At 39.3% G+C, this 15,027-nt stretch overlaps 2 protein-coding genes across 3 annotated transcripts in view; one reads left to right on the top strand and one right to left on the bottom strand.

The window, feature by feature from the left end:
• pasi1 (pasiflora 1) overlaps positions 1–15,027 on the bottom strand; it is a 256,430-nt gene that overhangs the window by 204,254 nt on the left and 37,149 nt on the right. The gene's annotated exons all lie outside the window — the stretch shown is intronic.
• Positions 1–15,027, top strand: part of LOC135699836 (zinc finger protein pita-like) — a 32,232-nt gene that overhangs the window by 13,200 nt on the left and 4,005 nt on the right. For both annotated transcript variants that reach the window (XM_065220187.1, XM_065220186.1), the window contains exon 3: positions 13,518–14,318. In XM_065220187.1, the coding sequence (XP_065076259.1) occupies positions 13,518–14,318 (801 nt within the window). The remainder of the gene's footprint in view (positions 1–13,517; positions 14,319–15,027) is intronic.

Genomic DNA, 15,027 nt, shown 5'->3' with positions numbered 1-15,027 from the left:
AAGTTGGTAAAATTTTGATCACAAATTTGGAAAAAGCTCAGAAACTTGCTAAGCAATTCGAGAGTTCCCATAATTTCAGTTTGGGTCTTACTAGTCCTATTGAGAATCAGGTTGCTCGGGATTTTCTGAATATTTTCTCTCGGGAAAATATTTTTGATGATTCCTGGGAGACTGATTTGGACGAAGTAAGGTCTATAACTAAAAAGTTTCAAAATATGAAAGCTCCAGGTGATGATGGAATTTTCTATATCCTCATCAAAAAACTCCCAGAGAGTACCTTGTCTTTCTTGGTAAAATTATTTAACAGATGTTTCCATTTGGCATACTTTCCTGATAAATGGAAAAATGCAAAAGTTGTTCCAATTTTGAAGCCGGAGAAAAATCCAGCTCAAGCTTCTAGCTACCGTCCTATAAGTTTGCTTTCTTCAATAAGTAAACTTTTTGAAAAGATTATTTTGAATAGAATGATGCTTCACATCAATACGAACTCAATTTTTGCAGATGAGCAGTTTGGATTTCGCCATGGGCATTCAACTACTCATCAACTCTTAAGAGTTACCAATTTAATTCGTTCAAACAAATCTGACGGCCACTCAACTGGAGTTGCTCTTCTAGACATAGAAAAAGCATTCGACAGTGTTTGGCATGAAGGTTTGATTGCTAAATTGAAAAAGTTTAATTTTCCACTTTATATTATGAAATTAGTTCAAAATTATTTAACTGACAGAACTCTGCAGGTAAATTATCAAAATTCCAAATCTGAACGACTACCTGTCAGAGCAGGAGTTCCTCAGGGTAGCATTCTTGGGCCTATATTGTATAACATTTTCACTTCGGACCTCCCTGATTTGCCTCAGGGTTGCCACAAATCTTTGTTCGCTGATGACACAGGCATTTCCGCTAAAGGAAGAAGTCTTCGTGTTATTTGCAGCAGACTGCAGAAAGTTTAGATATTTTCTCTTCTTATTTACAAAAATGGAAGATTTCTCCCAACGCTTCCAAAACTCAACTTATAATATTTCCACATAAGCCTAGAGCTTCGTTTTTGAAACCTAGTAGTAGTCACATAGTCACTATGAACGGAGTTCCAATTTCCTGGTCAAATCAAGTGAAATATCTTGGATTAATACTTGACCAAAAATTAACTTTTAAAGATCACATTGAGGGCATTCAAGCTAAATGTAACAAATATATTAAATGTTTGTATCCTCTTATAAACAGGAAATCCAAACTTTGCCTGACGAATAAACTTCTAATATTTAAACAAGTTTTTAGACCGGCCATGCTTTACGCTGTGCCAATATGGTCTTGTTGTTGCACTACCAGGAAAAAAGCACTTCAAAGGATTCAGAACAAAGTTCTGAAGATGATTTTGAAGTTGCCTCCCTGGTACACTACTACTGAGGTATATAGAATTTCGAATGTTGAGACTTTAGAACAAATGTCCAGCAAAATAATTAATAATTTCAGGCAAAAATCGTTGCAATCCTCAATTGCAACGATCAATTCCCTTTATACTTAGATAAGATTTAGTTTTAGTTTTTAGTTTTAAGATATCAATTGTTATACTGACATGCAGGTTAAAAAACCTGTTTAAAATACTGAATTGCCAAGACATGAACAATGTAAAAACACTTAGATATATATCATAACAATTAAGGCTGGTACGTTACTGCAGTAACTGGAGCACCTAGGTTAAAAATGAAATGTAATTTATTTTGAATTTGGAACAAATAAAGAGTTAAAAAAAAAAAAAAAAAAATGCCATCGTGATTGCCAAGTTCAATAGACTCTTGCGATAGTTTTGCTCATATCTTACTGAACGACAGTTGGTGGTGGCCATTGGTAACTGCCTAACTGACACGCCACTTCCAACTGCCCTGCGGATGGAGCCGCGGCGTTAAAATGCGCCAACTGTGGTGGTGCTCATCAAGGTTCCGACAGACAGTGCTCCAAACGCGAGGACTTCAAACGCATCCGAAAACAGGCGGCAACTAACAACCAACCAGGACGCAAGAAGGACAAAGTCCCGGTATTTCGGACGGAGGATTTCCCGCCTCTTCGTGCTCCTCAGTAAAGGCAAGTGAATTCGCGGGTGCATTCCGCTCAAGCAACTTCCGGTGATTCTGCTGGCCAAAGTTCTCCATTCCTCCCTGGATTCTGGAGACAACCAACAGCGCAAAACAACAACCCTGATCTGTTCTCAGCGGATGATCTGATGGAAATCTTCGTCAACATGTCCGGTGCTCTTCGTAAGTGCCGCAATAAGCCCGAACAGATCCAAGTGCTCGGTAAGTTCATCATCCAGTGTGGCGTCTAAACCGCTAAGTATCGTCACCTGGAATGCTTCCCTAATAAAAATGTTATGGTTAATTTGCTTAACGACGTGTTCGGGGTATCATCCAAACCATTTGTGGAATAGTTCAATCATTTGGATAATCGTTCGTAATGTAAGAGCAAATGATATTGGGCTTGCCGACTTCCTCCGCAAGCACAGCATCGACGTGGGCCTTCTAACCGAGACCCATCTAAAGTCCGGCGTCAGCTTCTGGTTGCCTGACCACAACATTATTCGGTTTGATCGCACCAGCTCCAGGGGGGGTGGTGTTGCGGTCGTCGTCAAGAAAGGAATAAAATACCACACTCTGTCCCATATCCGCACCTCTATCATCGAGGCCCTTGGTGTGGAGGTGGAGTCGTCGACTGGATACGTCCAGTTCATCGCCGTCTACTGCCCTCGACAGTGTGCCGCCAGCAGTGGACTAGCGGCTAAATTCAAGAAGGACCTGTCCACCATCACCCGTAACGGTTCCCGCTTCGTAGTAGGAGGAGATCTAAACACTCGCCATGAGGCCTGGTGGAACTACAGGCATAACCAGAACGGTCGTCTGCTGTTCGACCACTCACAGGATGGGCTGTACTCCGTTTGGTTTTCGGATGAGCCAACATTTATCTCACCGGCGGGCAACCCATCGACGCTAGAGCTATTCCTGACAAATATCGGCTTGTCCAAGCCGGTAGCCTTTAACGAATTCAGTTCCAACCACCAATCGGTGGTGGCTGAACTGGGCTGCAACGTGGCTCCTGCTCCAAGCCTGCGCAAGGACTATCATCGCGTAAACTGAGCCAAGTTTGGACGCGTGGTAGACAGGCACATCAGCGACAACCCGCCGCTTGACTCCGTGGAGGACATCGACCGAGCGTTGGAGAGACTCCACCAAGCCATAACCGTGGCTGACGAGGCGTGCGTCCGACGAGTTCCTGTGAGGGTTAAGTTTATTGCCATTGATTCCCACACCCAACTCTTGATTCGCCTGAGAAATGTTCGTAGACGCAAGTTTCAGAGGACTGGAGATCTAGCGAGGAAACGTGAAATGGCCAATCTGAACAAGGAGATTGCTTCCAGAATGGTCTCACACGAAAGTTTCGGGTGGCTTGTCCAGAATCTGGACGACCGCTCCAGACCATTCTGAAAAGTTGCCAAGGTCTTAAAGACGCACCCTAAACCCACTCCACCACTAAAAGATGAAAATGATGACGATCGGCTCATAATCACCCCTCAGGAGAAAGCAAATGCGATTGGTGAGCATATTGCCAAATCGCACTTGCTTGGCTCCAACATCCAAAGTCCGCTCGAAGTTCAGGTTGAGCAATGCGTACTCAACCTTGATTCCTCCCCTTGTGCCATCTCTCCAGAGGATAGAATCACAGTGGAACAGATTTGCTCAGCGCTGAAATGCACCAAAAACATGAAGGCCCCCTGGTTTGACAGAATATTCAACCTAGTGTTAAAAATCTCAGCATGAAGGTTCACTCTCTGCTGGCTGCTGTCTTCAACAGATGCTTGGAACTGCACTACTTTCCAAGTATCTGGAAGACAGCGAAAATCATACCTATCCGCAAACCCGGGAAGGACCCAACGCTAACTTCAAGCTACAGACCAATCAGCCTCCTTTCAGCACTGAGCAAATTGTTCGAGAAACTTATTCTCAATCGTTTGCTCAAGTTTGTCGAGGAGCAAAACATTCTCCTACCGGAACAGTTCGGGTTCAGGAAGGGGCACTCCACCAATCATCAGCTAGTACGGGTGATGAATAACATCCGAAGTAACAAGGCTGTATCCAAATCCACAGCCATGGCATTGTTAGACGTTGAGAAAACGTTTGACAATGTCTGGCACAATGGGCTTGTATACAAGCTTTGTAACTTCAACTTCCCTTTGCATCTTGTTAAAATCACCCGTAACTACCTTCAGCAAAGGTCGTTTAAGGTATCGTTGAATGGCTGCCTTTCAAACACGTTCTCCATCCCAGCAGGTGTTCCGCAAGGAAGTCTGTTGGGCCCTTTGCTTTACAGCATCTACACTTCAGACATTCCTCCCCTCGGAGACGGTTGCGTGTTCTTCCTGTTCGCAGATGATACCGCAATAACCGTGAAGGGTAGGATGCCTCGCGAAATAACAAACAAGCTCCAACGATGTCTTGACGCCTTTGCTGATTATGCCACCACGTGGAAAATCAAAATCAATGCTTCCAAAACACAAACAATCATGTTTCTCCATCGGCAATCACCCAAACTAAAACCGGCTCCCTCTTGTACTGTAATCATGGATGGCACAAGGGTTGAGTGGTCCGCCGAAGTAACCTATCTCGGGATGTTGTTTGACGAAAAGCTCCTATTCCGCTCGCATGTGGAGAAAACCGTAATCAAGTGTTCCGCCTTGGTTAGGTGTCTGTATCCGCAGATTTGCCGTAGATCCCGCCTCTCAAGGGTGAACAAACTGGCTGTCTACAAACAAATCATAGCACCTGCGATCCTCTACGCAGCTCCGGTGTGGGAATCATGTGCACAGACTCACAGGAACAAAATTCAGGTCGCTCAGAATAGAGTGCCCATCCTCAGCACTCTATTCTGAGCGTCCTTTGATCGTCTTTTCGACACTAGAATAACAAATTTACACGAAGAGGCAGGCATTACCAAAATAGATTCCAGAATTAACGAAATTAAAACTAAATTTGCACAAAAATGAATGACCGTGTGTTTAGTGTTCTATCTATGTTTTATGAGAAAGTTAGAATATATTGAGAGGTAAGCACATATCTTCTTCTTCTGTTCTTTTGTTTAACGTCGGTCTCTGTTCCGCAATCTAGCGCCAATCACCGACGGACATCGATTGCCATCCATTGACAGCAATCGAATGTGCAGGAAAGCAGTTTCCACACCTGCGTAGGATATCGCACCCATTCAACAACACATGGGCCGGGACCAACGGCTTTACTTCCCTTCCGAAGGAAGACGTGACCAGAGATTTTTATGCCTCAGAAAAATCCCACCGACCTCGGCTGGGATTGAATCCAGACCCATTGGGATATTAGAAAGCAGTCACGCTTACCACTACACCACCGGCGCCGGCCACATATCATCGGTAAAAGACGTTTGTGTAAGAAAATTAGATTAGGATTAGATTAGATTTCTTTATTAAAGTCTAATCTAACCCACCACTAACCCCTCATCTGTCAAACTTTCATAGCGAATCAAAACAAACATTGCTAGAGTACTAGAATTTTGACGTTAATCGTTTGCTTGGGACCAATAGGCTTTTCAAGTAGTGAGCCAATTTAAAATCGTTAGTTTCGTATTAATTGTTGATATTACCATCGAGATTACCATAGAGATAACTCTAAGACAAGTAGGTACCGAAGAAACGTGCTCAACTTTTTGGCTCACCTCTGGTACTATCTTCGGTCCCAAGCTTGTCGAATCACCCCTCGAAACATAGGAAAAACTAGAGTCGGTGTATAATGAGTCACGCCTAGAGTGAAGCCAAGTCTACCTATTGAGCTGTCAAACCGGCTACCTATCGTGCAGAGTAAACAAACATTACGATGCTATGAAAGGTCCACGAAAGGTATTGCAATAAAATATAAAATATAATCGAAGAAATGATCATAAACTCGCAGTGAGCAATAAATTGTCATGGGATACGTTTGGTAATGATAACTTATGAGAATTTCTACTATTTTTGGTTGAGATAATTTGACTAAATCACTGATATAATGATTTACTACAGCCGCTATTTTTTTTTTTCTCGCTAGAAGCATAGAGGTAACTCTAAGACTAGAAGGTCTCGAAATAACGTGCTCAACTTTTTGGCTCAGCTCTGGTACTCTCTTCGGTCCCAAGCTAATCGATTCACCCCTCGAAACATAGGAAAAACCAATAACCCCTCATTTTATCTGTCAAACTTTCATAGCGAATCAAAAAAAACATTGCGTAGTACTAGCATTTCAACAAGAATAGGGTACGTTAATCATTTGCTTGGGACCAATAGGCTACTAAAGTGGTGAGCCAATTTAAAATCGTTAGTTTCGTATTGATTGTTGCTAGAAGTCATTTGAAGTTGATGTAGAAGTCCTCTGTTGCCAAGTGAAAAGAAAGGGAATCTTTCGAAAACCGTGATGCGAGTTCAACTGTTTTTCTCTTGGCGTGACTCATTATACACCGACTCTAGGAAAAACCAACCCCTCATTTTATCTGTTAAACTTTCATAGCGAATCAAAACAAACATTGCGTAGTACTAGAATTTCGACTAGAATAGGGTACTTTAATCGTTTGCTTGGGACCAATAGGCTACTAAAGTGGTGAGCCAATTTAAAATCGTTAGTTTCGTATTGATTGTTGATATTACTCTCCATATGTCGATGGAAAAATCTAGTACACCATTTTTTCTACGCGATCGAATTTTGCTTTGGATATGGGATTAACAAATACACCTTTTGAACCCGAAGTGCTTCTAAAATCGTAGTAGTAGGCTAATAAATTACTGTTTTGAATGTAGATCTGTCGATGGTTCCTTCAATATCGAGAAATGGAAAGTTGACTGTATACAAATTCATGGTTGGCATAGAAACGTTAAACGTCAATATAAGCAGCATCGATTCTTCTGATATGAACTTTATGAAAAGTGTTTTCTCCTCCGCAATCCGTCATTTGAACAGGATTTTCATCCAGTTGTTTTGCGCTAAAAGTCGATGCAATTAAGTCAGTTCGTAATCTTCTATTGTTGGAGCTTTTTAGCTCTCCACTTTTGCTGCAGTTCTGTTAATATTTGTGACAGGGCTGATAGCGGGTCACTTTTTAGTGACTTTGTCACTTTTTTTAAAGTGGTCACTTCAAAGTCTCTATTTTCGTCAAAAAGTCACTAAAGTCACTTTTTTTAAAGCGAAGAAGGCGCTCAATAAAGAACGCAAAATATATTTCTTGAAAAAAAAAATTCAACCATAAAATCTTTTTTAGTGCACCTATGTATAGCACTCAGCTCTGTTTAGGAATATCGGTCAATTCTTTTTCGCTTTGACAGGTTAAATGTTGACTGAAGTTCACTTCTATTCGGGCCTACGAAATATGGCGCACAGGTTGACAGATCCTTATGGGGATTTTCTGTGGAGTGAATGAATACGAATGATTCACACAAGGAGTAAAGAGTTCTAGCACATGGAGATGAGTGAGATTAATGTTATTCTTACTCTTTCTGGTGAAAAATTCGCCCAAACATACCGCCGAACAATGAGGTATCCGCTTTCTTTTATTCGTTAATAAAATAAAATTCCGCAGTGAAAACAACGACAAGAGAAATTTCATAAAATATAACCCCACCTAGTGCGTTTTTTTATTGTCCATTTCTCACCCAACTAAACTACTTTTTCGGTAGCTTTCCAAATGGCGGAAATGGTCGTAAAACTGCGCTTTTGCATTGCATCGGCTTGAGGTGTTCGGCGCTCTTTTTCCTTGCCTCGTAAGGAATACGCTAAAGTGACAAGACGTCCCGGATTCGCCTTCCTGTCCCGCATTACCAAATGTCCTGCAAAACGTCCCACATTATCAATTGTCCCGGAAATTGCCTAGCGTTCGAAATGTTGCTTTTGGTTTTTCGTTAGTGTATTTTTCGTTGTTTTCGATTCCATCATTTCTACGGGCTTCTTCAACGTAGTCCTAAATCCTGGTTTCGGTTTATTTAGAACTATAAAAAACCACAACACCGGTGTTGTAAATTTTGTTTTATGCTAGATATATTGTGCATTATTTTGAACCTGGTATATGCTGGAAAATACTTTGAAGTACTTGAAGGTACTATGACGTTTTGAGAACTTCTCTAAAATGCTGGGATATTCTTGTGAGATTTTTCGTATTCTCTACAATTCTGGGAGCTTCTTTTGATTCTTAGCAGCTTTGGAGAAGCTTGGTGTTCTTATATTAGGTATTTGGACTAATTGAACTAGAACTTCAATCCGAAAAACAAAATTGATGTGCAAGGAAACTATCTGAAGTTCTGGGAAATAATTTAAAGTTCTATGAACTTTTCCTGAATTCTCACATTTTCTAAAGGAGCATTCCTCTAGCGTAGAATTTTTTAATAATTCAAGACCCGCTACCCCTTCGTCCTTAAAATCAATAAACTTCTCTGAAGCTCAAAGAGCTTTTTGAACTTCTGACATATTCTGCCAAGTTCCTCAAACTTCCTTGATGTTCTGCGATATTTAATGAAAAACTATAACCCTCTCTTTAGTTAGTTTGGTCTTGAAATATTTTATTCTTTGGAATTCTTTGAGATTCAGGGAACTTTTTTATATGCTTTGAACATTATTGAAATTATAAAAAATTCCAAAGGATTAAAAAAACAGTTTAGACTTCTTCGAATTGCTGGCAGATTCTAAAAGTTGTTTAATTTTTTTAGAAGCTGGGAGAAATTCTCTCAATATATAAAGTTGTCTGAAATTCTTAAATTTTCTCTGATATTCTAGGATCTTCTATGAAACTTTTAAGCTTCTTTAAAATTCTGTAAAATTCATTAGTTTTCAGGACTTCTCTGAAATTTGAGGAAAATCTTTAAAATTTTCAAAATTTACCTGAAGTTCTTTAAAACTTTCTGAAAACTTATGATCTTCTCTTAAGGCTTTGAGTTAAGATAACATGCTGGAGGATTCTCAATAAACCCTTCAAATTGCTATTAACTTTTGAGATTTTTTTTAAACTATATATTGTTGAAATAAACTGACGCAAGGTTCTTAAATAATTTTGAAGTTCTCCCAATGATCTTCTCTGAACTTCATTAATATCTATGGAACTTCTTGAAGTGATGAGTACTTCAATAAAGTTCTGAGGGCTTCCCTCTAAAATTGTCGTGTACTGCATGTTTCGTTGAAGTGAATTACTGAAGTCTAAGAAATAAGAACATTTATAAAGCTATTAAATAATTTTAATAAATTAATTTCATATAATGAAGGATTATTCATCTTCTCAGTGAGAAAAATATAAGTGAGTTTATATAGTAATATAATTGGTTAAGTATAACTAAACTGTTTTGTTTTTTTGAGAAAAACTAATTGTTGCACCAAAATAAAATATCTTTAGAATATGGGGATGTTGTTGTACGGTAGCGACACCTACTTGAGTTAAGAGAAGAATCAGAAATATGTAAAAAAAGTGAGTTGCACGAAAAGACCTGTTTTCGTTTCAATAGTTTGAGTCCATATTAATAGTTTTTATGTGTTTTTAAGGTGAAGTGGCTATGTTCAACCTTTTTCATGTATAAAATCAATGATTCCATGGAGCATTGTTGAATAACGAGGCGATTTGTGAATCGATGATTTTTGTGTGTTTAATTGTGTGTCCAAACTTCAATTTTTAGAAAATTATACAAAACCAAGGATATGGCTGAAATAGATCTAGCTCAAGCCATGCTTGATGGTGTCGAGTCAGTGCGCAAAAAGCAAGCATCGCAAAAACGACAGCATGGAGGAAATAGTCAACAAGAAGAAAGCAACTGTTATAACTAACTACTTCGGAAAGAAGTAGTACTAATTTCCCTATTTTGGATCCTCTATTAGCTGTCACTAGATTCATGTACTATTCATTGTTGATTTTAAACTGTTTATTAATAAAGTGAACGTTAACCTGATACTTTAACTAGTCAAATATATTGGTTCCATGCATCTGCATTCAAAGTTGAAGTCATCATTACGTTTTTGTGGACCACTCAGTGTTCGCTGAAGGATTGTTTACGTTCTGATGATGGATGATAACAAACTTTTACTGGAAAACAAGGAGAAATTCATACTAATCAAAGAATCTAATCTCGGCACAGAAGCACAAGATAAGGTTGAATCACATTAAATTCAACTCAGAAATAGACATTCATTTAACATTTTTTTTTGCAAAAAATGTTAATTAAAACAAGTGGTTCACTATGGGATGCTGAAAGCTTTAGGGTTTTAATTTGGAACATCTGACTATATGTTAGATTTTGCTGTGCTTCCGTAATTGGTAATTTTCCGTTTGATTTAATCAATATTTTTCATAAAATAGATACTGAAGAGTTGTGAAAGGAAATGGATTTTACCGGATAATCGCTCCAGTTTTTCTGACCAATTACAATAATACCAATAGTGCACTAAACGAAGCGGTCAAATTTAATAAGAGGCGTAATGCATTAGGAGATGCCATTAGATAACGAATAGTATTGCGAACTCAAAGCTGACAAAAACTTATATGGGACTGATGTGCTTGTATACAATACCAACCGAGGGTCACAGTCTCGCCATTCAACGCTCAAAGCTTGAGGGTATTTGTTCAAATGAAATACTATATGGATGCGCATGAAAGCTAGTAGAATTGCCAGTCTTCTTGGTACGTTGTGTTCCATCGAACAGCTGAAATTTAGATGTGTTTTCCTGCAGATGAAGACGGATTATATATGTTGTTGTATTATAAAACACGCAAAAAACCATACAATAGCGATTGTTTTTATTAACGATAATTATAATGAATTTTCATAGCATAATATTTAAAATGTAACACACATTTTGGGCAACAATTATGAATTGGAACAGGTTTACTGAAAAAAGGATATATCTTGAAAATTGAACAAAATGAAAGTGTAGCCAGCAGCAGGCTAGTGTAAAAATCAATCACTCATGTCTGTTTACAACAGATACCGATCATACAAGAACAAATACTACTAATATTGACAAAATGCTTAAAATCTTCTTATACATTTTTAAATTAGAGCTCAATAAGTTCTACTTGGGTCTCCTTTTTTGGTCACTTTTTGTGCCTTAAAAGTCACTTAATGGTCACTTTTTTACTCATTTTAGTCACTTAATGGTCCCTTTTTTACTCATTTTAGTCACTAAAATCACTATTTTTGGATATATTTGGTGCTATCAGCCCTGTATTTGTGATCACTCCAAGTGAGCAAAATTTGCCATAATCCAAAATGTATCACATGAAATAGGTAGACACAGACCAACGTATCATTCAGAAATTCAATTTAAATCAGTAAGAAAATCAGGTCAGATCTCACCATAGGTGGTTTAATTCAGGTTTTTTTTTATTACAACCGCAACGACAAAGCGACCGAGTGCGTTTTAACAATTCAAGACCAACAATTGAAATGACCTTATCTCCCTTTTGTAAACAAACCTTGTGAGGTCATTTTCTCGCGAACCGAAGTCCGCAAAGGCAAACCAACATAATGAACAGGTAGAGGAAAGTCTCATCTACCCGATGGTGGTTTAGGTTTGCGAACGAAGGTTTCGGTTCGCGAGAAAATGGCCTTATAAGGTTTGTTTACAAAATGGAGTTAAGGCCATTTCACTTGTTGGTCTTGAATTATTATATTATTACACTGATCGCCGTTAGAAGACAAACAAAAATCAAAACGATAGAAGTGGATTTGATCCCAAACGAAGTGCTAAGGCCACCATTGCCTATTTTGTGAAGGCACTAAATGGGAATCTCGTTGAGATAGAAGCAACGTACCGGATTGCGGAGGAGAAAGTGGTTTTCACCAAGTTCAAGTTGGAAGAATCAATGCATTATGCATTGCAGCATAAGTCCGAAAAATAAGCTTTGCATTATGCTGATGAAAAAGCAGTGGAGGTACGCATGTCGCCTGTAGGGGCAACGTTCAATACGTGCGATTGTACGATAAAAAAGTAGAAGGGTCTGTGCCTAGGGGCACGAACGGAAGCTTGACGTAGAACCGCTAGTGGACGGAACAAATGTGAACATTTAGTTCTTTTATTGATCAATCATCATAACTCTTTCCGTTTTTTATTTGTAAGCGTATCAAATTTGTAGTATTTATTTCAAAGAGAAAGTTGATGAAGAGAATCCAAGGGACTGTCAACTTGAGTATTTTCGATTCATCTACCCGACTTTAAAAGGTGTATTTTGAATTTTTTGTTATCTATGAATTTTTAAGTTTTGTGCATTTTGGTATTAAAAAGTATTCAATTAACCCCTCACAGGATTTCCTTCCGAATTATATGAATGGGGCGGGGCGGAAAGTATCGTTTGTGCCGAATATGTAAAAAAGGAGGGACCTCGAGAGATTGAACTCGTTAGAGCTAATTTTCTCACAAATTTGATTTTATTGGCTTTCTGGGGACTGAATATACACCTAAAGCGAATTATTCCCACTTCTATATGGATTTTTAACACTTCCTACCAGCGTGTTCTGGAAAATGGTCGAACGGTGATTAATCTCACCAATACATTCAGGCCTACAATTCCACACCTTCAATAGACAGGTTGAGCCTTGACAGATAGCTGCTTGCGGGAACTGAAAAGGACCGTTTTGTAGTGATGGTTGAGTAACGCTGAGCTGGGTGTTCAACACGGATGAGGCTGTCGAGCTGTATGTCGTTTGGAGCGAGGGTGACACGCATGGCATAGATGACCGACCCGTAGCGACTCACGAAGAGCTACTGATTCCGATCCATAGCATAGCGGTGTAGCTTCTTCCACATTTGATGGTTGCTTATGTGGGCTCTGCAGCTCGCTGCTTGGAGAACAATTTTCAACGCCACACGCCGAAAGCACTGCTACTGCTGCTACTAATTTCGACGACCGAACACCACCACAGAGTGGTGTGGTCGTTGGGAGCGTGTGGTTCTGAGTATGGCGATGAGTGTGCAAAATATTACGCAATTCCATCCTCCCTATTCGCACGCGCCCGAGGATCGGAGGCGAATGCCACTTCGACTTGTTTCGTCTACTTACTACTCTCTGACGACTGTGCTGGGGAAGCAGCATATGCATGTAGGTAATTGGTGGATTTGTTAGTTAATTCGACGCTTTTGGACAATGCTGGACATTTACCAGTTTTTCAATAGTTTCTGATTCTGATTGATTGGTGATAAAATTATTGAAATTGGACCAGGGGCAGCTGAGTTATTAACGTTGAAAATCTTTCTTAATTTGTTACATGTTCCATTTTTGGTTTTCACAAAGTGTACCCCCATATAGAAATCAAAGACGTAGTCCTACGTCAAAAAAACTGAGGTCCAGAATAGCGAACTAGCGACGGTGCGGCATCGTTTGAAAAATTCATGTTGGAATAAATTATTTTATTTTCTAGAGGTCCGAACCATAAAGACATTTGTTGGCCAAATTTGCATTTCAACTTGAGTTTTACTGCAACATTTACAATGTTATCTTATCTTCCATTTCAGATAAAAGAGAACGCAGATAATGGAATTCCGACCTCATTATGTGGACAGTGTAAGAAACAATTGGACCAGTGCTACGAATTTCGCTTGCTTTGCTGGAAAAATAACGAAATCCTGCATAATCTGCATGCAATTCTCAGCCCAACAAAAAAAGTACCACAGCCGGTGATGCGCTCCAATCCCGTAGTGCAGGTGGAAAAGCTAAATCTGAGTCCCAGCTTAATGCCAACTCCAGCCAAACGTGGCAAGCCCACCATAAACAGTTTTGGAGAGATTCCTCTCAGCCAGCTGTATACACCGTCGCGGCGTGGCCATAAAGCTGTTAAAACTCATCCGCAATTTACAAAGGAATTGGTAGTTCGTTTATCACCAGTTCCGGCGTCACTGATCAGCAAATTTAAAAAGACCACTGTAACTCAAACAAAAGCTGCAATGAAATCTTTCCCCCAATCTCCCAGGCCAAGGGGTAGACCAAAGGGTTCTGTGAAAGCTACAGCTAAACCCGTTGTTAAACGTGTTGCTAAACCCATTGTTAAACACATTGCTAAACCTATTGCTAAACCCATTGCAAAACTTAAAGTCATCCCTAAGACATTTACTAAGTCCAAGGTGGAGAAAAAAGTGGTTGTTCCAGTAGCAGCTAAGAAGCACAAAGCCAAGCGCGCCGAAATTGCTGTTCCGCCGAAGAAACGAAAGGAAAACTTCCAAACAGCTCCGACGGTTACCACGGCCACGTGTGTCCTTTGCACTCAAGCGTTCAACAGCGTGAAAAGCCTAAGTCGCCACATGGCCACTCATGAGAATGTAAGTTAATTTGAGACTGAATTCTTTCAATGGATTATTTATTAGGACGATTGCTCTAAATGACGATGAGATCGTCCCATTTTCAACAAGTTTACTTTTTTACAGAAAAGAACGGATTAGAAGAAAAGAAGTTCAAAGCGTTTTAGTTTGTACCTTCTCGACGGTTTTTAACTTTTAATCCGCTTTATGTACCTAGCCATAAAAAAACGAAATTAGGTTAGAGACATAAAACTCGAAGGTGACATGCGATGGTCCTTTTCAATCCGTCATTTTGGTGAGGTTCATATGTCTTTCATTGTAAATACTTGTGAATTTAACTTTTAATCCCTAAAAGTAATAAATTCTGCATAGAATTCTCAAGATTTTTCTATGCAATTTTGTCAAAAACTTCGATAAATCTTGATCTTCCATACTTTCAGAAACACATTCGAAATAGTTACCTATATCTTTTTGAGCTGTATTCGTAAAAAGAGCTCGAGAGCTTGTTCAGCAAGGTGTTTACTTTTTCAACAAATCTGGAAATCCGGAAATATCTACTCAGAGATTATTATTTTCCTGGATAAACTTGGAAATCTCAGAGATTTTTAAAAATTCTTTCACCCTTTTAGGGCTTAGATCAAATGTTAGGGCCCTACTAAGCAGAACCCGGGCTTTTCCTCTCTTTTTCAAGTGAATTTTTACACAACATAGAATGTTTCCACTACAGATG

The sequence above is a fragment of the Ochlerotatus camptorhynchus genome, unplaced genomic scaffold, assembly GCF_037179485.1.
Source record: "Ochlerotatus camptorhynchus isolate MF236.1 unplaced genomic scaffold, CSIRO-AGI_Acam_v1.1 ptg000118l, whole genome shotgun sequence".
NCBI lineage: Eukaryota > Metazoa > Arthropoda > Insecta > Diptera > Culicidae > Ochlerotatus > Ochlerotatus camptorhynchus.
The sequence above is the reverse complement of the archived record's forward strand: the minus strand, read 5'-3'. Positions and strand labels throughout refer to the sequence as shown.